The 22,970-nt window shown below is 49.8% G+C and overlaps 1 protein-coding gene across 1 annotated transcript in view; it reads left to right on the top strand.

Moving 5' to 3' along the window:
- VWA5B1 (von Willebrand factor A domain containing 5B1) overlaps nucleotides 1-22,970 on the top strand; it is a 261,917-nt gene that overhangs the window by 120,886 nt on the left and 118,061 nt on the right. The window contains exons 9-12 of the mRNA XM_063942155.1: nucleotides 7,896-8,006; nucleotides 15,026-15,228; nucleotides 15,891-16,005; nucleotides 16,201-16,386. Of these exons, the coding sequence (XP_063798225.1) occupies nucleotides 7,896-8,006; nucleotides 15,026-15,228; nucleotides 15,891-16,005; nucleotides 16,201-16,386 (615 nt within the window). The remainder of the gene's footprint in view (nucleotides 1-7,895; nucleotides 8,007-15,025; nucleotides 15,229-15,890; nucleotides 16,006-16,200; nucleotides 16,387-22,970) is intronic.

The following is a 22,970-nucleotide window of genomic DNA, read 5'->3' on the forward strand; positions in this document are numbered from 1 at the left end:
CATAGAAGACACGCTAATTCTTGCACCGCTGGGTCTTAGTGCGCAGTGGAACATAGAAGACGCTCTAATTCCGGCACCGCTGGGCCTTAGTGCGCAGTTGTACATAGAAGACACGCTAATTCCGGTACCGCTGGGTCTTAGGGGGTAATTCCAAGTTGATCGCAGCAGGAAATTTTTTAGCAGTTGGGCAAAACCATGTGCAGTGCAGGTGGGGCAGATTTAACATGTGCAGAGAGAGTTAGATTTGGGTGGGTTATATTGTTTCTGTGCAGGGTAAATACTGGCTGCTTTATTTTTACACTGCAATTTAGATTTCAGTTTGAACACACCCCACCCAAATCTAACTCTGTCTGCACATGTTATATCGCCCCCCCTGCAGTGCACATGGTTTTGCCCAACTGCTAACAAATTTGCTGCTGCGATCAACTCAGAATTACCCCCTTAGGCCCTCATTCCGAGTTGTTCGCTCGTTATTTTTTTCTCGCAACGGAGCGATTAGTCGCTAATGCGCATGCGCAATGTTCGCAGTGCGTCTGCGCCAAGTAAATTTGCCAATAAGTTAGTTATTTTACTCACGGCTTTATGAAGAAATTTCTTCGTTCTGGTGATCGGAGTGTGATTGACAGGAAGTGGGTGTTTCTGGGCGGAAACTGGCCGTTTTATGGGTGTGTGCGAAAAAACGCAGGCGTTTCTGGGAAAAACGCGGGAGTGTCTGGAGGAACGGGAGAGTGTCTGGGCGAACGCTGGGTGTGTTTGTGACGTCAAACCAGGAACAAAACTGACTGAACTGATCGCACTGGAAGAGTAAGTCTCGAGCTACTCAGAAACTGCACAGAAATTTCTAATCGCAATTCTGCTAATCTTTCGTTCGCAATTCTGCTAAGCTAAGATTCACTCCCAGTAGGCGGCGGCCTAGCATGTGCAATTCTGCTAAAAGCAGCTAGCGAGCGAACAACTCGGAATGAGGGCCTTAGTGCGCAGTGGAACATAGAAGACACGCTAATTCCTGCACCGTTGGGTCTTAGTGCGCAGGGGAACATAGAAGACACGCTAATTCCGGCACCGTTGGGTCTTAGTGCGCAGGGGAACATAGAAGACACGCTAATTCCGGCACCGCTGGGTCTTAGTGTGACTGAGACGCATGCGCAGTAGATAGAACATTGAATTTGTATCCTCCTCTGAAGCCTGACGCACCACACAGCTCCCCATTGGCTGGTGACCAGTGGGAGCTTGGGGCACCTGAAGATGAGTGAATATGACAGAACAGACAGACAGAAAGGAACACCGCACTCCCATCACCGCCCAGAGGAAAACATCTCCAGCCCACACATCCCCGTCTACACCCAGAGACGCGTTCCTATCCTGTATTTTACATGCAATAACTAACTGTATAATTATTTTCAAAGTGTAAAATATAATTAGCACCCAGTGAAGTCGCACATAACCGGTTATTGAGGCTGCAGCGTCTGCTGGAGCTGCCAGGGTGGGGGGAAATCAGATTAATGAGGAAATAGGAGGTTAGGTCCCTGCTGTAACAGAACCCAGACTCCCCTGTAGGGAGAGAGACGGTTAACCCTTTCCCCGCCACACCGGTATTCGTATCACTGCCAGCATGTTATATACACTTACTGTATGTATTTGATTCGTTTAGAACATGATGCGGGCGGGTGCGTGTCTGATATTAAGGCGAATACGTTTTTTTTTTCTACAGCGATTAATTATTTCTTTTTGTATTAAATCTGCTCTTTAATTGCTTTGGTGAGAGAGAATTTCCAATCCCTCGTACTTTGATATATTTGCATATAATTACGGATAACGTTGAGCCGCTTCCATCCCCAGCACAGGCAGGATGGAAGCAATTAGGAAATTGGGTTTGACAAAAAGGGAAGAGAATTTATAAGGAAACGCTGATGCTTTGTCACCGGCAGGGCCGTCTTACCAGCAGTGTAGGCCCTGGACAAAGCAATGCACTGTGGCCCTACACACCCATTCACGGGAAACAATTATAAATAAAAATTCTATCTAAAAATCATAACGCACCCCTCCTGCCGTCCTGCGTGCTCTCTCCAAATGCTTCCATACAGTGACTGGCTGCCAGCACTCTGATTGGTGGATAGCTCCAGCCATCAACCAATGATCATGTGGACAGCCATGTACTGCCTGACAAACTCCCCCCCCCCCCCCCTCAGCCTAGCCTACCCCTTGTTGAGAATGCTGCGCTCTGATTGGTTAATAGCTTCAGCCATGGAGCGTAGTGAAGGTGACTGGTGGGGTAAAGCATATGGAGTGCAGTGAAGGTGGCATAGGGTGTAGAGTGTGGTTGGTGTGAGGCATAGGGCGTGCTGTGGGGTGTATTGAAGATGTTTGGTGTGGAGTGTGGTTGGTGTGAGGCATAGGGCGTGCTGTGGGGTGTAGTGAAGTTATTTGGTGTAGAGTGTGGTTAGCGTGAGGCATAGGGCGTGCTGTGGGGTGTAGTGAAGATGTCTAGTGGATGAGGTATAGGGCGTGCTGTGGGGTGTAGTGTAGTGAAGATGTTTGGTGTAGAGTGTGGCTGGTGTGAGGTATAGGGCGTGCTGTGGGGTGTAGTGTAGTGAAGATGTTTGGTGTAGAGTGTGGTTGGTGTGAGGCATAGGGCATGCTGTGGGGTGTAATGAAGATGTTTGGTGTAGAATGTGGTTGGTGTGAGGCATAGGGCGTGCTGTGGGGTGTAATGAAGATGTTTGGTATAGAATGTGGTTGGTGTGAGGCATAGGGCGTGCTGTGGGGTGTAGTGAAGATGTTTGGTGTAGAGTGTGGTTAGTGTGTGGCATAGGGCGTGCTGTGGGGTGTACTCAAGATGTCTAGTGGATGAGGCATAGGGCGTGCTGTGGGCTGTAGTGTAGTGGAGATGTTTGGTGTAGAGTGTGGTTAGTGTGAGGCATAGGGCATGCTGTGGGGTGTAGTCAAGATGTCTAGTGGATGAGGCATAGGGCTTGCTGCGGGGTGTAGTGTAGTGGAGATGTTTGGTGTAGAGTGTGGTTAGTGTGAGGCATAGGGCGTGCTGTGGGGTGCAGTGAAGATGTTTGGTGTAGAGTGTGGTTGGTGTGAGGCATAGGGCGTGCTGTGGGGTGTAGTGAAGATGTTTGGTGTATTGTGTGGTTAGTGTGAGGCATAGGGCGTGCTGTGGGGTGTAGTGAAGATGTCTAGTGGATGAGGTATAGGGCGTGCTGTGGGGTGTAGTGTAGTCAAGATGTTTGGTGTAGAGTGTGGTTGGTGTGAGGCATAGGGCGTGCTGTGGGGTGTAGTGAAGATGTTTGGTGTAGAGTGTGGTTGGTGTGAGGTATAGGGTGTGCTGTGGGGTGTAGTGAAGATGTTTGGTGTAGAGTGTGGTTGGTGTGAGGCATAGGGCGTGCTGTGGGGTGTAGTGAAGATGTTTGGTGTATTGTGTGGTTAGTGTGAGGCATAGGGCGTGCTGTGGGGTGTAGTGAAGATGTCTAGTGGATGAGGTATAGGGCGTGCTGTGGGGTGTAGTGTAGTGAAGATGTTTGGTGTAGAGTGTGGTTGGTGTGAGGCATAGGGCGTGCTGTGGGGTGTAGTGAAGATGTTTGGTGTAGAGTGTGGTTGGTGTGAGGTATAGGGCGTGATGTGGGGTGTAGTGAAGATGTTTGGTGTAGAGTGTGGTTGGTGTGAGGCATAGGGCGTGCTGTGGGGTGTAGTGAAGATGTTTGGTGTAGAGTGTGGTTAGTGTGAGGCATAGGGCATGCTGTGGGGTGTAGTCAAGATGTCTAGTGGATGAGGCATAGAGCGTGCTGTGAGGTGTAGTGTAGTGGAGATGTTTGGTGTAGAGTGTGGTTAGTGTGAGGTATAGGGCGTGCTGTGGGGTGTAGTGAAGATGTTTGGTGTATAGTGTGGTTGGTGTGAAGCATAGGGCGTGCTGTGGGGTGTAGTGAAGATGTTTGGTGTATTGTGTGGTTAGTGTGAGGCATAGGGCGTGCTGTGGGGTGTAGTGAAGATGTCTAGTGGATGAGGTATAGGGCGTGCTGTGGGGTGTAGTGAAGATGTTTGGTGTAGAGTGCGGTTGGTGTGAGGCATAGGGCGTGCTGTGGGGTGTAGTAAAGATGTTTGGTGTAGAGTGTGGTTAGTGTGAGGCATAGGGCATGCTGTGGGGTGTAATCAAGATGTTTAGTGGATGAGGCATAGGGCGTGCTGTGGGGTGTAGTGTAGTGGAGATGTTTGGTGTAGAGTGTGGTTAGTGTGAGGCATAGGGCGTGCTGTGGGGTGTAGTGTAGTGAAGATGTTTGGTGTAGAGTGTGGTTGGTGTGAGGCATAGGGCGTGCTGTGGGGTGTAGTGTAATGGAGATGTTTGGTGTAGAGTGTGGTTAGTGTGAGGCATAGGGCGTGCTGTGGGGTGTAGTGTAGTGAAGATGTTTGGTGTAGAGTGTGGTTGGTGTGAGGCATAGGGTGTAGTGTAGGGAAGATGTTTGGTGTAGAGTGTGGTTGGTGTGAGGCATAGGGCGTGCTGTGGGGTGTAGTGGAGATGTTTGGTGTAGAGTGTGGTTAGTGTGAGGCATAGGGCATCCTGTGGGGTGTAGTGTAGTGGAGATGTTTGGTGTAGAGTGTGGTTAGTGTGAGGCATAGGGCGTGCTGTGGGGTGTAGTGTAGTGAAGATGTTTGGTGTAGCGTGTGGTAGGTGTGAGGCATGGGGTTTCTGATGTAGAGTGTGGTTGGTGTGAGGCATAGGGTGTAGTGTAGGGAAGATGTTTGGTGTAGAGTGTGGTTGGTGTGAGGCATAGGGCGTGCTGTGGGGTGTAGTGGAGATGTTTGGTGTAGAGTGTGGTTAGTGTGAGGCATAAGGCGTGCTGTGGGGTGTAGTGTAGTGGAGATGTTTCGTGTAGAGTGTGGTTAGTGTGAGGCATAGGGCATGCTGTGGGGTGTAGTGTAGTGGAGATGTTTGGTGTAGAGTGTGGTTAGTGTGAGGCATAGGGCGTGCTGTGGGGTGTAGTGTAGGGAAGATGTTTGGTGTAGAGTGTGGTTAGTGTGAGGCATAGGGCGTGCTGTGGGGTGTAGTGTAGTGGAGATGTTTGGTGTAGAGTGTGGTTGGTGTGAGGCATAGGGCGTGCTGTGGGGTGTAGTGTAGTGGAGATGTTTGGTGTAGAGTGTCGTTAGTGTGAGGCATAGGGCGTGCTGTGGGGTGTAGTGTAGTGAAGATGTTTGGTGTAGAGTGTGGTTGGTGTGAGGCATAGGGTGTAGTGTAGGGAAGATGTTTGGTGTAGAGTGTGGTTGGTGTGAGGCATAGGGCGTGCTGTGGGGTGTAGTGGAGATGTTTGGTGTAGAGTGTGGTTAGTGTGAGGCATAGGGCATCCTGTGGGGTGTAGTGTAGTGGAGATGTTTGGTGTAGAGTGTGGTTAGTGTGAGGCATAGGGCGTGCTGTGGGGTGTAGTGTAGTGAAGATGTTTGGTGTAGAGTGTGGTAGGTGTGAGGCATGGGGTTTCTGATGTAGAGTGTGGTTGGTGTGAGGCATAGGGTGTAGTGTAGGGAATATGTTTGGTGTAGAGTGTGGTTGGTGTGAGGCATAGGGCGTGCTGTGGGGTGTAGTGGAGATGTTTGGTGTAGAGTGTGGTTAGTGTGAGGCATAGGGCGTGCTGTGGGGTGTAGTGTAGTGGAGATGTTTGGTGTAGAGTGTGGTTAGTGTGAGGCATAGGGCATCCTGTGGGGTGTAGTGTAGTGGAGATGTTTGGTGTAGAGTGTGGTTAGTGTGAGGCATAAGGCGTGCTGTGGGGTGTAGTGTAGTGGAGATGTTTTGTGTAGAGTGTGGTTAGTGTGAGGCATAGGGCATACTGTGGGGTGTAGTGTAGTGGAGATGTTTGGTGTAGAGTGTGGTTAGTGTGAGGCATAGGGCGTGCTGTGGGGTGTAGTGTAGGGAAGATGTTTGGTGTAGAGTGTGGTTAGTGTGAGGCATAGGGTGTGCTGTGGGGTGTAGTGTAGTGGAGATGTTTGGTGTAGAGTGTGGTTGGTGTGAGGCATAGGGCGTGCTGTGGGGTGTAGTGTAGTGGAGATGTTTGGGGTAGAGTGTCGTTAGTGTGAGGCATAGGGCGTGCTGTGGGGTGTAGTGTAGTGAAGATGTTTGGTGTAGAGTGTGGTTGGTGTGAGGCATAGGGTGTAGTGTAGGGAAGATGTTTGGTGTAGAGTGTGGTTGGTGTGAGGCATAGGGCGTGCTGTGGGTGTAGTGGAGATGTTTGGTGTAGAGTGTGGTTAGTGTGAGGCATAGGGCGTGCTGTGGGGTGTAGTGTAGTGGAGATGTTTGGTGTAGAGTGTGGTTAGTGTGAGGCATAGGGCATGCTGTGGGGTGTAGTGTAGTGGAGATGTTTGGTGTAGAGTGTGGTTAGTGTGAGGCATAGGGCGTGCTGTGGGGTGTAGTGTAGGGAAGATGTTTGGTGTAGAGTGTGGTTGGTGTGAGGCATAGGGCGTGCTGTGGGTGTAGTGGAGATGTTTGGTGTAGAGTGTGGTTAGTGTGAGGCATAGGGCATGCTGTGGGGTGTAGTGTAGTGGAGATGTTTGGTGTAGAGTGTGGTTAGTGTGAGGCATAGGGCGTGCTGTGGGGTGTAGTGTAGGGAAGATGTTTGGTGTAGAGTGTGGTTAGTGTGAGGCATAGGGCGTGCTGTGGGGTGTAGTGTAGTGTAGTGGAGATGTTTGGTGTAGAGTGTGGTTGGTGTGAGGCATAGGGCATGCTGTGGGGTGTAGTGTAGTGGAGATGTTTGGTGTAGAGTGTGGTTGGTGTGAGGCATGGGGTGTCTGGTGTAGAGTGTGGTTGGTGTGAGGCATAGGGTGTAGTGTAGGGAAGATGTTTGGTGTAGAGTGTGGTTGGTGTGAGGCATAGGGCATGCTGTGGGGTGTAGTGAAGATGTCTAGTGGGTGAGGCATGAGGCATAGGGCGTGTTGTGAGACGTATGGATGATAGGTATGCTCCATGATAAATACAGCGGAGTGAGAAGTTGGGTAGATGGAGGATACTCTGTACATGGTTCTGATGCGGTTGTAACTTTGATGGTTTCACAACGGAGCGATTTTTGGTAGACTGCGCATGCATTGCGGCCACACTGCACACCCACCAAGGGGGTGTACTACATTTGGCCGGCTGTCGGGATCCCGGCACCCATCATACCAGTGCCGGGATCCCGACCGCCGAAATGCCGGCAGCGAGGTGAGCGCAAAAGAGCCCCTTTGCGATGCCGCTCGCAGTTAGGAACCAGTCGCATAGTGTTTGAGGGGAAGAGTCCATTTGGGGGAGGTAACAGGGAGGGGCTGCAAAAACAGGCGTGTCGTGACCATTTTCAGGGTGTGTCTCAGTGCGCAACTGCGATCTCATATGCATAAAACATGGCACCAGCGTCACGGCTTCCGTGATCATTCTGCGCTACCATGGAGGCACTCAGAGTCGATGTTCCTCGTATCTGCGTCGCGGTTATGATGGAGTACTGAGGGGTAAATGTATGAAGCAGTGATAAGAGTGGAGAAGTGAGTCAGTGGAGAAGTTGCCCATGGCAACCAATCAGCATTGACGTAACATTTATAATTTGCATACTATGAGATTATACGGAGCACCTGATTGGTTGCCATGGGCAACTTCTCCACTGGCTCACTTCTCCGCTCTTAGCCAGGACTGTGAGGAGTTACCTGTGTGGTGAAGAAACTCTATGACACCCGTAATGTCATATACAGTATGAGGGACCTATCCCCTGCTAACTATGGAGACAGACATTCTGCTGGACTGCATCCATTATTGATTACGCTATACATGTTCCCGGGTACATCACAAAATGTCCGCCGCCACTGTATATACGGCATGTTGATTTTAGAGGGATATCTTTCTGACACATTGCAATTTCATATATATCTCTGTTCGCTTCTGCCCGCAGGATGCCATGTTGGTCATTCTGAAAAGTCTCATGCCAACGTCACTCTTCAATATCATTGGCTTCGGTTCAACGTTCAAGTCTCTGTTTCCGTCTAGCCAGAGCTACAATGAGGTAAGTACATTATGTAGTTGTATGCCGCACAGTGCCATATATAGGCTAATGGTCAGGGGCACACACAGCCGATGATGTAGCCTGATTGTATTGCAGGATCGTTCTATAGGTAACTCTTCCTTTTGTTTCCGTTTGTTGGAGAAATGTAATATACTGTATAGTATAGATCCGTCAAAGACAAAGGCTGGCGCTGGGCGGGAGGGGGCTGAACGGCGGCGCAGTCCGGCAAACGCAAGTGTGGCCGGACCGTTGGGAAGGGCGGGCCGCGGCGGCTGCGTGACGTCACACACAGCCGCTGCGGCCGGGGAGCGACGCTAAAGCTGCGCTGGTCGGGAGCTACTCTTGAAGTGCAAAGGCATCGACACTGTGCGATGCCTTTGCACTTCTGTGGGGTGCCGGCACTGACATGCGGGGCGGACTAGCCCTGTGCTGGGCGTCCCCCCGTATGTCAGTGTGAATGATCGTAGCACAGCTACGATCAACTCGAAATGACCCCCTTTGGGTGTATACCTTATACACAGTTTTCTAGCTGCATGTGTGGTTAAACTGCGCATTGTCTTAAATATTTTTTCCATTTGCTGAAAAGGGTTTGGTAGATATTGTTCCTTAAACGCATTTATTATCGGTTATTTATATAGCGCACACATATACCGCAGCGGAACAATTGACATGCTTTTGGAAACAACCCTGTTTGCAACGATTTGTTACGGAAGTGAAATAAATAAAACACCCGCCCTTTGCACAGCTACACGGCCACTCCTTAGGGATCTCACTGGATATCTGCTCCATGATGTCCGGATAAGTCCCGTGCATGTTACCAGGGCGTTGTGTGTCAGCTAATTCCAGATCAAGAGAATCTGAGCTTTGATGAGAATCCCCCGGCGTCAGGGACACGGCGTCCTTTAATCACAGCGAGCGGAGCGCGGCCTCCGCTTTCATGAGATCCGCTATGAGAGTGCTGGTGAGGAAGCTGCAGTACAATGGGGGTCATTCCGAGTTGATCGCTCGCTAGCTACTTTTTGCAGCCGCGCAAACGCATAGCCGCCACCCACGGGGGAGTGTATTTTTGCTTTTCAAGCATGCGATCGCATGTGCAGCCGAGCGGTACAAAAACGGTTTCTGTCGTTTCTGAGTAGCTCTGGACTTGCTCAGCCGCTGCGATCACTTCAGTCTTTTTGGTGCCGGAATTGACGTCAGACACCCGCCCTGCAAACGCCTGGACACGCCTACGTTTTTCCAAACACTCCCAGAAAATGGCCAGTTGACACCCACAAATGCCCTTTTCCTGTCAATCTCCTTGCGATCGGCTGTGCGATTGGATTCTTTGTTAAATCCATCGCCCAGCACCGATCCGCTTTGTACCCATACGAGGTACATGTGCATTGCGGTGCATACGCATGCGCAGTAGAGACCTGATTGCTGCACTGCGAAAAACGGCAGTCAGCGACCAATTCGGAATGACCCACAATATACCGATGCCAGTGACCTGACTCACAGGGGTCCTTGCTTTGTGAGGCCAGTCTGAGGTGTCTGTCAGTGGGAATTATTTGTATGATAAATCCTTTTAGTTGGAAAATATTGTGGCTGATTCTGACAAGCACGCAATCCACACGCAATGCCGACGTAGTTGAGTGTTTTTTTGAAACTGCACAAGTGCAACAATTCCTGACAACCCCTAAGGTGCATGCGATACACAGAGTGGGTGCGTGGTCTGTCACTTGCTTGTTTTGCGGTATTCCCAACTCGGAATCAGCCCCATAATCTCATCAGCGGATTAGCAGGGAGGCAGTGCGTCCTGGCATGGCGTCACGCAGAGGAAGGGGGGGGGGGATACTGGGGACACTACTGGCAGCTGTGCAGACAGATTGGGTTCGAGAATCCCGACAGGGGCAGGGTATGTATACTTACCTTTCCCAAATGGCCCCCTAACCCTCCCCTGTGGTGCCTAAAGTTACCCCCCCCCCCCCTCCACACACACACACACACACACACACACACACACACACACACACACACACACACACACACAGCCTAACCCTCCCCAGGTGGTGCCTAACCCTAACTCCTCCTCCCCGCAACCTAACCCTCCCTCCACCCGCAGCCTAACCATAACCCTTCCCGGGGGTGGCTAACCATAGCGCCTCCTCCTAGCAGCCTAACCCTCCCACCCCCGTAGCCTAACCCTAACCCTCCCCGGGGGTGCCTAACCATAACTCCCCCCCCCCCCCCCCTACAGCCTAACCCTCCCACCTCCGCAGCCTAACCCTAACCCTCCCCTGTGATGCCTAAACCTAACCCCCCCTTCCCACAGCCTAACCCTCTCCGGGGGTGCCTCCTCCCGCAGTCTAAACCTAACCCTTCCACCCTGCAGCCTAAGCCTAACAACCCCCCCTCTGCAGCATAACCCTAACTCCTCCCCGCAGCCTAACCCTCCCACCCCCGCAGCCTAACCCTAACCATCCCCAGGGGTGTATAACCCTAACTCCTCCCTGCAGCCTAACCCTCCCACCCCCGCAGCCTAACCCTAACCATCCCCGGGGATGTATAACCATAACTCCTCCTCCCCGCAGCCTAACCCTCCCAGCCCCGCAGCCTAACCCTAACCATCCCCAGGGGTGTATAACCCTAACTCCTCCCTGCAGCCTAACCCTCCCACCCCCGCAGCCTAACCCTAACCATCCCCGGGGATGTATAACCATAACTCCTCCTCCCCGCAGCCTAACCCTCCCAGCCCTGCAGCCTAACCCTAACCAACCAGTGATGCCTATACCTACCCCCCCTCCCCCTTCCCACAGCCTAACCCTCCCCGGGGGTGCCTAACCCTAACTCCTCCTCCCTGCAGCCTAAACTTAACACTCTCACCCTGCAGCTTAAACCTAACCTCTCCCCCTCCACAGCCCCTTCCTCCCCTGTCCAGATCCCGTGCAGACTGCAGGTTGTGTGCCTGGAGCGTACAAAAGGCACTGCGGCAGCTATACTAGCAGCGACAACTAGAGGCAAGGGCCATGGGGCAGGAATGGTGCTGCCCCCACATCCAGGGGTGGATTGATCATAAGGCTCACTGGGAATATCCCTGGTGCTGCCGCCATGGTTAAACGGTATACCTCTGGTGCTGCCGCCATGGTTACACGGTATACCTCTAGTGCTGCCGCCATGGTTACACGGTATACCTCTGGTGCTGCCGCCATGGTTACACGTTATACCTCTGGTGCTGCCGCCATGGTTACACGGTATACCTCTGGTGCTGCCGCCATGGTTACACGGTATACCTCTGGTGCTGCCGCCATGGTTACACGGTATACCTCTGGTGCTGCCGCCATGGTTACACGGTATACCTCTGGTGCTGCCGCCATGGTTACACGGTATACCTCTGGTGCTGCCACCATGGTTACACGGTATACCTCTGGTGCTGCCGCCATGGCTCTGGTTCTGCCCTTGTCAGGCCACTTCTATACATTTTTCCGAGGCCACTTTCAGTCCCCAATCCGCCCCTATCCAGAGCCTGCTACTACGCATTTTAAATGTGTACAGTATGCTTAACAAATCAAGACTGAGAATGAACATTATTCAGTGTTTATTTCCCATCGGACACCTGCCTGCCTGTCTGTCCTGAGTGTAAGGGCCTCAGTGGCATATGCATACTGGTGCAGGGGAACGAGATACCGTATCTGAAACTGATGGCGTTCTTGAGTTGAAGAACATCGCCACCTGCTGTTCATTACTGGTATAGGGAGTATAAAGAGAGGCTCACATATGTTTACTAAAGTGCAGGTTTTCAGAAGTGGAAATGTTGCCCATAGCAACCAATCAGAGTCTACTAATCATTTATCTAGCACTTTCTAGAAGATAGAATAACCCCTTTTTGGCAAAACTCGCAGAGAAAGGGGTTACTAACGCTTCACAGTTTGCCCGCAAGTATCTAGGGAGTATTATTAATAAAAAGTAATATTTACCGTGCAAAATACAATTAGATACAGACATAAATACAAAATAAAGAACAAATTGAGACACACATGTTGTCTTCCTCTTAAAAAAAAATAATCAAATGGGACTATTTTTACTTGCCACAGTGTGAATGCAGGCATCAAGCAATGCGAAAAGATGGCCGCCACTCCAAGCACTAGACGCCACACATCAGTGGGGAGGCAGGGCCAGATTAAACCTTGGGGGGCCCGGTGCACTTAAGGCAGGGGGGTCCTTCATAGCTTGTCAGCACCGCCCCCACTATGGGACTGCACAGTGCAAGTGCTCAGGGGTGGGGGAAGATATTAGATTGTGTATATTAAATTTAAATCAATGGTGCTCTACTTACGCACTGGTGCAGGACTCAGGAGAACTTTCTGTATGCCCTTTTCTCTAATACCGATCGATCGCATCAGCTAACACTTTACAGTTTACACAGGACCCAGATACATCAATCTAGCCCTCTCCCCCCTCTTATCTCTTCTCTGATCAGGAAGCTAAGTGGGTAGCTCATGAAACCTGATAAACGTGTGTGTCTGCCTGCACCGCACACATTCTGGCTGCCTGGTTCTTCCTTCTGCTGCTGCACAAGAGGGAGAGCCAGTGATGTCAGTGTGTTCTGCCTGGGGGCACCCGTGTAGAGGGGGGCCTGGGGTACAGTATCCCCTGCATCCCCCCTTAATCCTGGCTGGAGCACAGCACCATTTATCATGCGCAAAGAGTTTTAAAACTTGTTGCATATTATAAAACTAGTGTTATTTCTATATTTTGGGGGTCTTTCATCATGTTGCTATAACTGTTGCACTCTAGTTTATTACATTCATTTTGCAATATAAGGTATTACAGTAAATGTAATTAATCGAGGCAAGCATCCTATGCACACCCTAAACACAACAAATTCTATTCTTGGCCGAGGTCTGGCTATAACTATATTCATATGACTAAGATTGTGTAAAGCACTACAGCCAGCCTGACTGCTATTACTTATATCACTTATCACTGATCTCCTCCTAAAGCTGCAGCCGTGCGGGATCCCTGGGCTGGTGGCATAGTAAGGATTGCCTTGTGTCTATTTACAGCAGCAAGTAATCCTCGCCTTAGTGTGAGGAGGGGATTCCTGCCCCGTGCAATGGCCTTGGCCCAAATAATATAACACAGAGGACGCTCAGGGGAATGTGAGAAATGGGAATGGCTGTCTGCGTCGCCTGTATCGATCCAACCGTACTATAGCTCTGAGTGGCACTGTGTTGTCGTTTCTGAGGCTTAAAGGAGCTTTAGAAGCACATTCAAGATCAGGAAAGGCTGATTCTTTGCTAAATGCCATTTGCAATACAGTATGTTAGCGGATTGTCAGATTGTGAGCCCAGTGGCCAAGGTCAATTAATAATATAAAAACTCCAATGCCCGCTCATGCTATTCCCAGAATGGCTTTTGCACCATTTCCCTCGCATCCCCCTTTTATTGAATATATATATATATATATATATATATATATATGACAAGAATTACTCTCCCACTGCGCTATTTCAAATAAAACACTAAAATTAATTAATTATATGGCTGCCTGTATCCTCTAAGTTCCCTGTTAGGAGGAACTAAATGTGTGAAAATATGAAATGAAATAGAGGAGATGGCGCCAAGGGAGTTATATCAACGCCCTACCTAAAAACGGACCCTCACAGTACTCTCCGGATAAATTACGTCAGATAACAAATACTAACATAAAAATTTATTAAAACAACATATAAACCCGACACAAATGTTCATAAGTATACAGAGTTGATACATTTACATTTCTCGCACAATTTGAACAATCAGTTTGTAGTGATGAGGAAAAAGCGTAGATATATCACTACGATTTCCTCCTTCTCCTTATTGTAGATTCGGAGGTAACATCAGATAATAGATAGATAAATAACCCAACGCGTTTCGTCTTGTTCCAAGACTTCATCAGGGGTAAAATCTCTTCATTTCAGAACATATTGTCAGCACATAAAAGGTCATTCAAAGATGTATGAACAACGTTTCAATATTTCAATGGGACTTGATTGATACAGCGAGGACCATACCTCATATATCATCAGCTTGAGTCTGACATTCAGATATTCGAATATGGGGAAGATTCATATGTGTATAGAATCTAACTGGTTCGCAAGCATAAGGAACCTCGTCGGTCAGCAGCTTGAACCTGACACTCAGAGACTCAGGAGTGAAGGCAATTCAAATGGGTATAATGTCTAACCAATTTAGAACACGTGGTAGACCCTCCAGTGGTGCAGTGCTGACAGCCAAGTCTCTGTATAATATATATATGTAAAATTATTATTATTTTCATAGTAGTACCACATTTAAAGATAAGTGCTGGTTGTTCTAACAAATTCAAAGTCTACAGTACATACAGCACCTAGACATAATATCCTAAAATGTGTCCATCAATTTACATATGATATAAATGTATGTTATGTTTCAGTGCTCAAAAAAATAGATTAACAATATATATATACCACATACAATTCCAAAAATATAATATAGCAGACAACCTCATTGGTCCACAATCCCTATCATCCATCTGTTATTTGTGTAGAGTGGCTGCCAATCATCTCACAGTAACACTTTCCATTGGGGAGTGCAGCTGTCAATCATCCCACAATACCTCCTGCAATTAATATAAAATTGATACTTTTATAGTATAAATGTTGATAGTGATTAACCTATAGTGTAATACATGTTCCAATGGAGGTTTGTAAGTAAGTCCTAATACCCTTTTATTATATGGATTATAGAAAATAATTATCAATAAATTGGTAACTAACTTAAATGTTAGTAAATTAACGTTAGGCTAGTGATGTCATACTTGTAGGCGTGGCCTGTTTCCTGAGTACATGTTAACAGACAAATGACCGGAAAGTCTGAGAAAACACATTTACAATACCGATTTGCTTGCAGAAACATTCAACCTAAAATACGATACAAGTTGCCTCGTATAATAAAGATGACTGATCAGTATGATAAATCTATGTAAAGGCTTCTATGCAAATCTTTCATCTCTCTTGTAGGAAAGTTTGGCCATTGCCTGCGAAAGCATCAAGCGACTTCGAGCCGACATGGGTGGAACGAACATCCTATCGCCTCTCAACTGGATCATACGGCAGCCGGTGTGCCGGGGATACCCACGTCTGCTCTTCCTGCTGACTGACGGCGCCGTCAGTAACACCGGAAAAGTGATAGAGCTGATCCGTCACCACTCATCCTTCACTCGGTAAATGGAAGTGAGGCCTCATTGCAGGGCCAAATAAAGGGCTACATGGGCCTGGGCCTATAATGAGAGGGGGAGGAGCTGTGACCAGTTCTGCATGGGTGTGGCCAGTGCTGGGTGGGTTTGGTCAGTTCCATGTGGGCGGGTAGACCACCCGCACTATCAGCCCCAATGTCTCCCTAAATACATAAAAATAGAAAAATTGCAGAATTTTATGAGAAATCTAAAATACAGTTTTTTAATAGTTATGATTTATGCCTGACAGTGTGATATGTTGCTCTCAGTCACTGCGGAGGTGTCACCCCCTGGAATGGTAACACCTGGGTGCGGCCCGCACCTCCCTTGTGACGCCTCTGCTTAGAGCAATGTTTTGCAAACTCTCAGGGCACAAAACAGAGGTGGTATTTGCTTGGTAAATAGAGAGAGTTGGAAAAGTCCCTGTGTTGTACCCATGTCAACCAGTCAGTTCCAAGCTATCATTTTCTAGAATGTGCTAGATAAATGTTAGCTACAATCTGATTGGATGCCGTGGGCAAAACATCCACTTTATTACAGAAGGTGTGGTAAGTCTCCCCATTACTTGGATAACTCTTATGTTGTCACTTATAACTTTATACGCAATGTTTGATAAAGGTATGTCACATATTTTATATTGTGTTTTACAGATGCTATAGTTTTGGCATTGGCCAGAACGCGTGTCGGCGACTGGTGCAGGGCGTGGCGTGCGTGTCCAAGGGGAGTGCGGAGTTCCTGATAGAAGGAGAGAGGCTGCAACCTAAGGTAACGGAAGAGACGAGATTTTGGTCAGTGGGTGGAAAGCGTAGCACCCTGAGGAACCCCCCCCCCCAAAGCCCAAACACAGGGAGAACATACAAAGCACCATAGCCAGACGTCAGCTTAAGGCCCCACCATGGGCGAGCGTGGTGCCACCATGTGGTGTCTGACATTATCCAAAGTGTCCTCTGGTTTTTGCAGATGTTGCAGTCCCTGAAGAAGTCCATGGCTCCTGTCCTAAGCGACGTCACCGTAGAATGGATCTTTCCAGAGAGCACTGAGGTCCTCATCTCACCCATCAGCTCCAGCTTCTTATTTCCTGGCGACCGCCTGGTGGGCTTTGGCGTTGTGTGCAGCACGGCCCGGTACCTCTCCAACCCGCGTACTGTGAGTGAGATACATTATGTCTCCCGAGGTGCAAACCCAGCCGGGGATGTGACCTGCATTTGTCTAGGGAGTCCGTGAGGTACCTTATACTCTATCTTCCTGTTTACTCCCTGGAAATCTGTCGTCTTTCCTCCTGTATGACAATCACAGGTACATTACAGCATACAGTATGGGGTGCCCACTGTGGGCACATCTTATGATCTGTTCTGAGGCCTGTGAAGGCGGCTAAGGGGCACCTGTGCCATGCCCAACCTGCACCCATTACAAATACACCACTGTGGGGTAGTCTGACCGCTGTCACTCTCCTGGCAGGGCCGTCTTTTCGTATGGGCTCAATGGGCTCTTGCCCAAGGGCCCCAGGAGTATAAGGGCCCTAGGATGATAGCTGAGGGTCCCCTCTTTCCAGGGGTACCAGATTTTTGAAAATTGGCCCTGGGGAACCAGAGATATCCGACTTCAAAGCAGTGGTCCCCATCCAAGCCTGTTAATTGTTCTTCCCAGCCAGATATCTGGGGTTCTGTCTGAATTAGAGTTTTTCTGAGGGTATACTCCAAAAGCTGTGACTCTCCCCTTTCAGTGGACACTGGCAGCTTGTCTCTACTATGCTTAGAACCAGAGATATCAGCCTTCAAGCAGCTGGTCCCTGCTCCAGCTCCACACGCCTAATATGCAGTTTTCTATTTTTGTTGGTGGATTGCTCTGGCTACTGAAGTCTGATCCCCAAGTCCCCAGAACCTCCTGAAAGGTGGGACTCTCTAGTTTTTTTTATCCTATTAAAGCTAAGAAATCTATTTCCAGGAACTGGAGATATCTGCAGTAAAGCACGCTGCCCTGACCCCCGGAAAATGATGAATATTAAGCCCACTCCACTATCCACCCCTCCCCTCTGTATTAAACACCCCCTACCACCCTGGAAGTCATGTACCAGGGCCCCTTCATTCAGCACAATGTCCCCTTCTACAGTTTAGTGTTTTCCTTCCCACCCCATTTGTGCAGTAAAAGAGTAATTAGCAGAAATGATTTCTCCAGGTCCTACATGCTGAGCGAAAGATAGAACCCCCCTACCCCCTGCGGGACATCAAAGCTGCCGTTGATAGCACCCCCACCCTTACTGCTGATGGGTGGGTAGGGGCCCCAGTGCATTGCTGTGCCCAGGGGCCTACACTGCTGTTAAGACGGCTCTGTCTCCTGGTGATAATGGTGGAGTACTGGGCATAGTACTGGGTGTGTGGGGCATAGTACTGAGTGTGTGGGGCATAGTACTGGGTGTGTGGGGCATAGTACTGGGTGTATGAGCAGTCAGTCCGCTGTCACCCTCCTGGTGATGATGGTGGAGTACTGGGCATAGTACTGGGTGTGTGGGGCATAGTACTGGGTGTGTGGGGCATAGTACTGGGTGTGTGGGGCATAGTACTGGGTGTGTGGGTGGTCTGATTCTCCTAGTGATGATGGTGGAGTACTGGGCATAGTACTGGGTGTGTGGGGCATAGTACTGGGTGTGTGGGGCATAGTACTGGGTGTGTGGGTGGTCTGATTCTCCTAGTGATGATGGTGGAGTACTGGGCATAGTACTGGGTGTGTGGGGCATAGTACTGGGTGTGTGGGGCATAGTACTGGGTGTATGAGCAGTCAGTCCGCTGTCACCCTCCTGGTGATAATGGTGGAGTACTGGGCATCGTACTGGGTGTGTGGGGCATAGTACTGGGTGTGTGGGGCATAGTACTGGGTGTGTGGGGCATAGTACTGGGTGTGTGGGTGGTCTGATTCTCCTAGTGATGATGGTGGAGTACTGGGCATAGTACTGGGTGTGTGGGGCATAGTACTGGGTGTATGAGCAGTCAGTCCGCTGTCACTCTCCTGGTGATGATGGTGGAGTACTGGGCATAGTACTGGGTGTGTGGGGCATAGTACTGGGTGTATGAGCAGTCAGTCCGCTGTCACTCTCCTGGTGATGATGGTGGAGTACTGGGCATCGTACTGGGTGTGTGGGGCATAGTACTGGGTGTGTGGGGCATAGTACTGGGTGTGTGGGGCACAGGGACGTGCAGTGAGGTAAACGGCTCAGGAGGCACTGGCTAGCACCATAGCCAGATTTACTGCAATATATGAGCCAAAACGTACATCTGGGCATTATACACAGGTGCAGCAGTATAACTCCTGGACATTTAATTAGTGTTAATCAGAGATGTGCGGAGAAGATAGATGGGGGGGGGGGGCACTGCCTCACCTGCCATAGACTTTTTACTCCAGACTTTTGGCTATAAAAATTATTAGAATAATGTAAAGAAGATATTTCAAACATATTCTTTGTATTTTTCATAAACTTTATACAGTCAAACCTCTTGTACAAACGTTAGTATGACAGGAAAGGCTCTGCCTCACCTGCCTCATCCCACCGCACGTCACTGGTGGGGCATAGTACTGGGTGTGTGGGGCATAGTACTGGGTGTGTGGGGCATAGTACTGGGTGTGTGGGGCATAGTACTGGGTGTGTGGGGCATAGTACTGGGTGTATGGGGCATAGTACTGGGTGTGTGGGGCATAGTACTGGGTGTGTGGGGCATAGTACTGGGTGTGTGGGGCATAGTACTGGGTGTATGAGCAGTCAGTCCGCTGTCACTCTCCTGGTGATGATGGTGGAGTACTGGGCATTGTACTGGGTGTGTGGGGCATAGTACTGGGTGTATGAGCAGTCAGTCCGCTGTCACTCTCCTGGTGATGATGGTGGAGTACTGGGCATTGTACTGGGTGTGTGGGGCATAGTACTGGGTGTGTGGGGCATAGTACTGGGTGTATGAGCAGTCAGTCCGCTGTCACTCTCCTGGTGATGATGGTGGAGTACTGGGCATTGTACTGGGTGTGTGGGGCATAGTACTGGGTGTGTGGGGCATAGTACTGGGTGTGTGGGGCATAGTACTGGGTGTATGAGCAGTCAGTCCACTGTCACTCTCCTGGTGATGATGGTGGAGTACTGGGCATTGTACTGGGTGTGTGGGGCATAGTACTGGGTGTGTGGGGCATAGTACTGGGTGTGTGGGGCATAGTACTGGGTGTGTGGGGCATAGTACTGGGTGTGTGGGGCATAGTACTGGGTGTATGAGCAGTCAGTCCGCTGTCACTCTCCTGGTGATGATGGTGGAGTACTGGGCATCGTACTGGGTGTGTGGGGCATAGTACTGGGTGTGTGGGGCATAGTACTGGGTGTGTGGGGCATAGTACTGGGTGTGTGGGGCATAGTACTGGGTGTATGAGCAATCAGTCCGCTGTCACCCTCCTGGTGATGATGGTGGAGTACTGGGCATCGTACTGGGTGTGTGGGGCATAGTACTGGGTGTGTGGGGCATAGTGTATGAGCAGTCAGTCCGCTGTCACCCTCCTGGTGATGATGGTGGAGCACTGGGCATCGTACTGGGTGTGTGGGGCATAGTACTGGGTGTGTGGGTGGTCTGATTCTCCTGGTGATGATGGTGGAGTACTGGGCATAGTACTGGGTGTGTGGGGCATAGTACTGGGTGTGCGGGGCATAGTACTGAGTGTGTGGGTGGTCTGAGTCTCCTGGTGATAATCATGCTTCTGTTTCCGTCTCTGCTAATGAATGGAATGGAGGAGATGTTTGCTGCAGCTGATCCTGGGCATTAATTCATGTCACGCTCCCTACAGATGTGCTATGACGGCTGCCACTCTGAGCTGCCGCCAGCAGCTGGAATCGGGCACTTCTGCTCCTTATTGACCCTTTTCCTGATAGCCGTGAGCAGCAGCACGCAGCCTGCCGAAGCACAGACGCTCCCAGAGACTGAGGGGGAAGCAGCAGAAATGTCCAGAGAAAAATAAATTTCTCTAACGTCCTAAGTGGATGCTGGGGACTCCGTAAGGACCATGGGGATTAGCGGCTCCGCAGGAGACTGGGCACAACTATAAAGAAAGCTTTTAGACTACTGGTGTGCACTGGCTCCTCCCACTAAGACCCTCCTCCAGACCTCAGTTAGATTCTTGTGCCCGGCTGAGCTGGATGCACACTAGGGGCTCTCCTGAGCTCCTAGAAAGAAAGTATATTTAGGTTTTTTATTTTCAGTGAGATCTGCTGGCAACAGACTCACTGCAGCGAGGGACTAAGGGGAGAAGAAGCGAACCTACCTAACAGGTGGTAGTTTGGGCTTCTTAGGCTACTGGACACCATTAGCTCCAGAGGGATCGACCGCAGGACCCGACCTTGGTGTTCGTTCCCGGAGCCGCGCCGCCGTCCCCCTTACAGAGCCAGAAGCACGAAGAGTCCGGAAAATCGGCGGCAGAAGACTTCTGTCTTCACCAAGGTAGCGCACAGCACTGCAGCTGTGCGCCATTGCTCCTCATGAACACCTCACACTTCGGTCACTGATGGGTGCAGGGCGCTGGGGGGGGGCGCCCTGAGGGCAATAAATAACACCTTGGCTGGCAAATATACATCATATATAGTCCCAGAGGCTATATAGATGTAAAATTACCCCTGCCAGTATTACAGAAAAAGCGGGATAAAGTCAGCCGAAAAGGGGGCGGGGCTTCTCCATCAGCACACTGGCGCCATTTTCTCTTCACAGTGCAGCTGGAAGACAGCTCCCCAGGCTCTCCCCTGTAGTTTTCAGGCTCAAAGGGTTAAAAAGAGAGGGGGGGGGCACTAAATTTAGGCGCAATATATGTATACAAGCAGCTATTTGGGGAAAAATCACTCAGTTATAGTGTTAATCCCTGCATTATATAGCGCTCTGGTGTGTGCTGGCATACTCTCTCTCGGTCTCCCCAAATGACTTTGTGAGGTCCTGTCCTCAGTCAGAGCATTCCCTGTGTGTGTGCGGTGTGTCGGTACGGCTGTGTCGACATGTTGGATGAGGAAGGTTACGTGGAGGCGGAGCAGAGGCCGATAAATGGGATGTCGCCCCCTGTGGGGCCGACACCAGAGTGGATGGATAGGTGGAAGGTATTAACCGACAGTGTCAACTCCTTACATAAAAGGCTGGATGACGTAACAGCTGTGGGACAGCCGGCTTCTCAGCCCGTGTCTGCCCAGGCGTCTCAAAGGCCATCAGGGGCTCAAACAACGCCCGTTACCTCAGATGGCAGACACAGATGTCGACACGGAGTCTGACTCCAGTGTCGACGAGGTTGAGACATATACACAATCCACTAGGAACATCCGTTACATGATCTCGGCAATGAAAAAATGTGTTACGCATTTTCTGACATGAACCCAAGTACCACATAAAAGGGGTTTTATTTTTGGGGAGAAAAAGCAGCCAGTGTTTTGTTCCCCCATCAGATGAATGAATGAAGTGTGTAAAGAAGCGTGGTTTCCCTCGATAAGAAACTGGTAATTTCTAAAAAGTTACTGATGGCGTACCCTTTCCCGCCAGAGGATAGGTCACGTTGGGAGATATCCCTTAGGGTGGATAAGGCGCTCACACGTTTGTCAAAAGGTGGCACTGCCGTCTTAGGATACGGCCACCTTGAAGGAACCTGCTGATAAAAAGCAGGAGGCGATCCTGAAGTCTGTATTTACACACTCAGGTTATATACTGAAACCTGCAATTGCCTCAGCATAAATAGTGCTGCTGCAGCGTGGTCTGACACCCTGTCAGATAATATTAATACGCTAAGACAGGGATAATATTTTGCTAACATTGAGCATATTTAAGACGTTGTCTTATATATAAAGGATGCACAGAGGGATATTTGCCGGCTGGCATCCAGAATTAATGCAATGTCCATTCTGCCTGGAGGGTAGTAGAAACCCGGCAGTGGACAGGTGATGCTGCATTTAAAAGGCACATGGAGATTCTGCCTTATAAGGGTGAGGAATTGTTTGGGGATGGTCTCTGGGACCTCGTATCCACAGCAACAGCTGGGAAGAAATTTTTTTTTACCTTAGGTTTCCTCACAAAAGCCTAAGAAAGCACCGTATTTTCAGGTACAGTCCTTTCGGCTTCAGAAAAGCAAGCGGGTCAAAGGCACTTCCTTTCTGCACAGAGACAAGGGAAGAAGGAAAAAGCTGCACCAGTCAGCCAGTTCCAGGATCAAATATCTTCCCTCGCTTCCTCTGAGTCCACCGCATGACGCTGGGGCTCCACAGGTGGAGACAGGTGCGTGGGGGGCGCGTCTCGGGAACTGCAGGGATCAGTGGGCTTGCCCACAGGTGGATCCCTAGGTTCTGCAAGTAGTATCACAGGGATACAGGCTGGAGTTCGAGATGACTCCCCCTCGCCGTTGCCTCACATCAGCCTTGCCTGCTGCCCTCGGAGAAAGGTAGTACTGGCGGCAATTCACAAACTGTACTTCCAGCAGGTGAAATCAAGGTACCCCTCCTTCAACAAGGCCGGGGTTACTATTCCAAAATGTTGTGGTACCGAAACCAGACGATTCGGTGAGACCCATTCTAAAATTGAAATCCTTGAACACTTATATACGAAGGTTCAAGTTAAAAATGGAATAGCTCAGGGCGATTATTGCAAGCCTGGAAAATTTCAGGGTATCACTGGACATCAAGGATACTTACCTGCATGTCCCTATTTACCCTCGTCACCAGGTGTACCTCAAAATTGTGGTACAGGATGGTC

This window comes from Pseudophryne corroboree, chromosome 10, assembly GCF_028390025.1.
Source record: "Pseudophryne corroboree isolate aPseCor3 chromosome 10, aPseCor3.hap2, whole genome shotgun sequence".
NCBI classification, from domain to species: Eukaryota; Metazoa; Chordata; class Amphibia; order Anura; family Myobatrachidae; genus Pseudophryne; species Pseudophryne corroboree.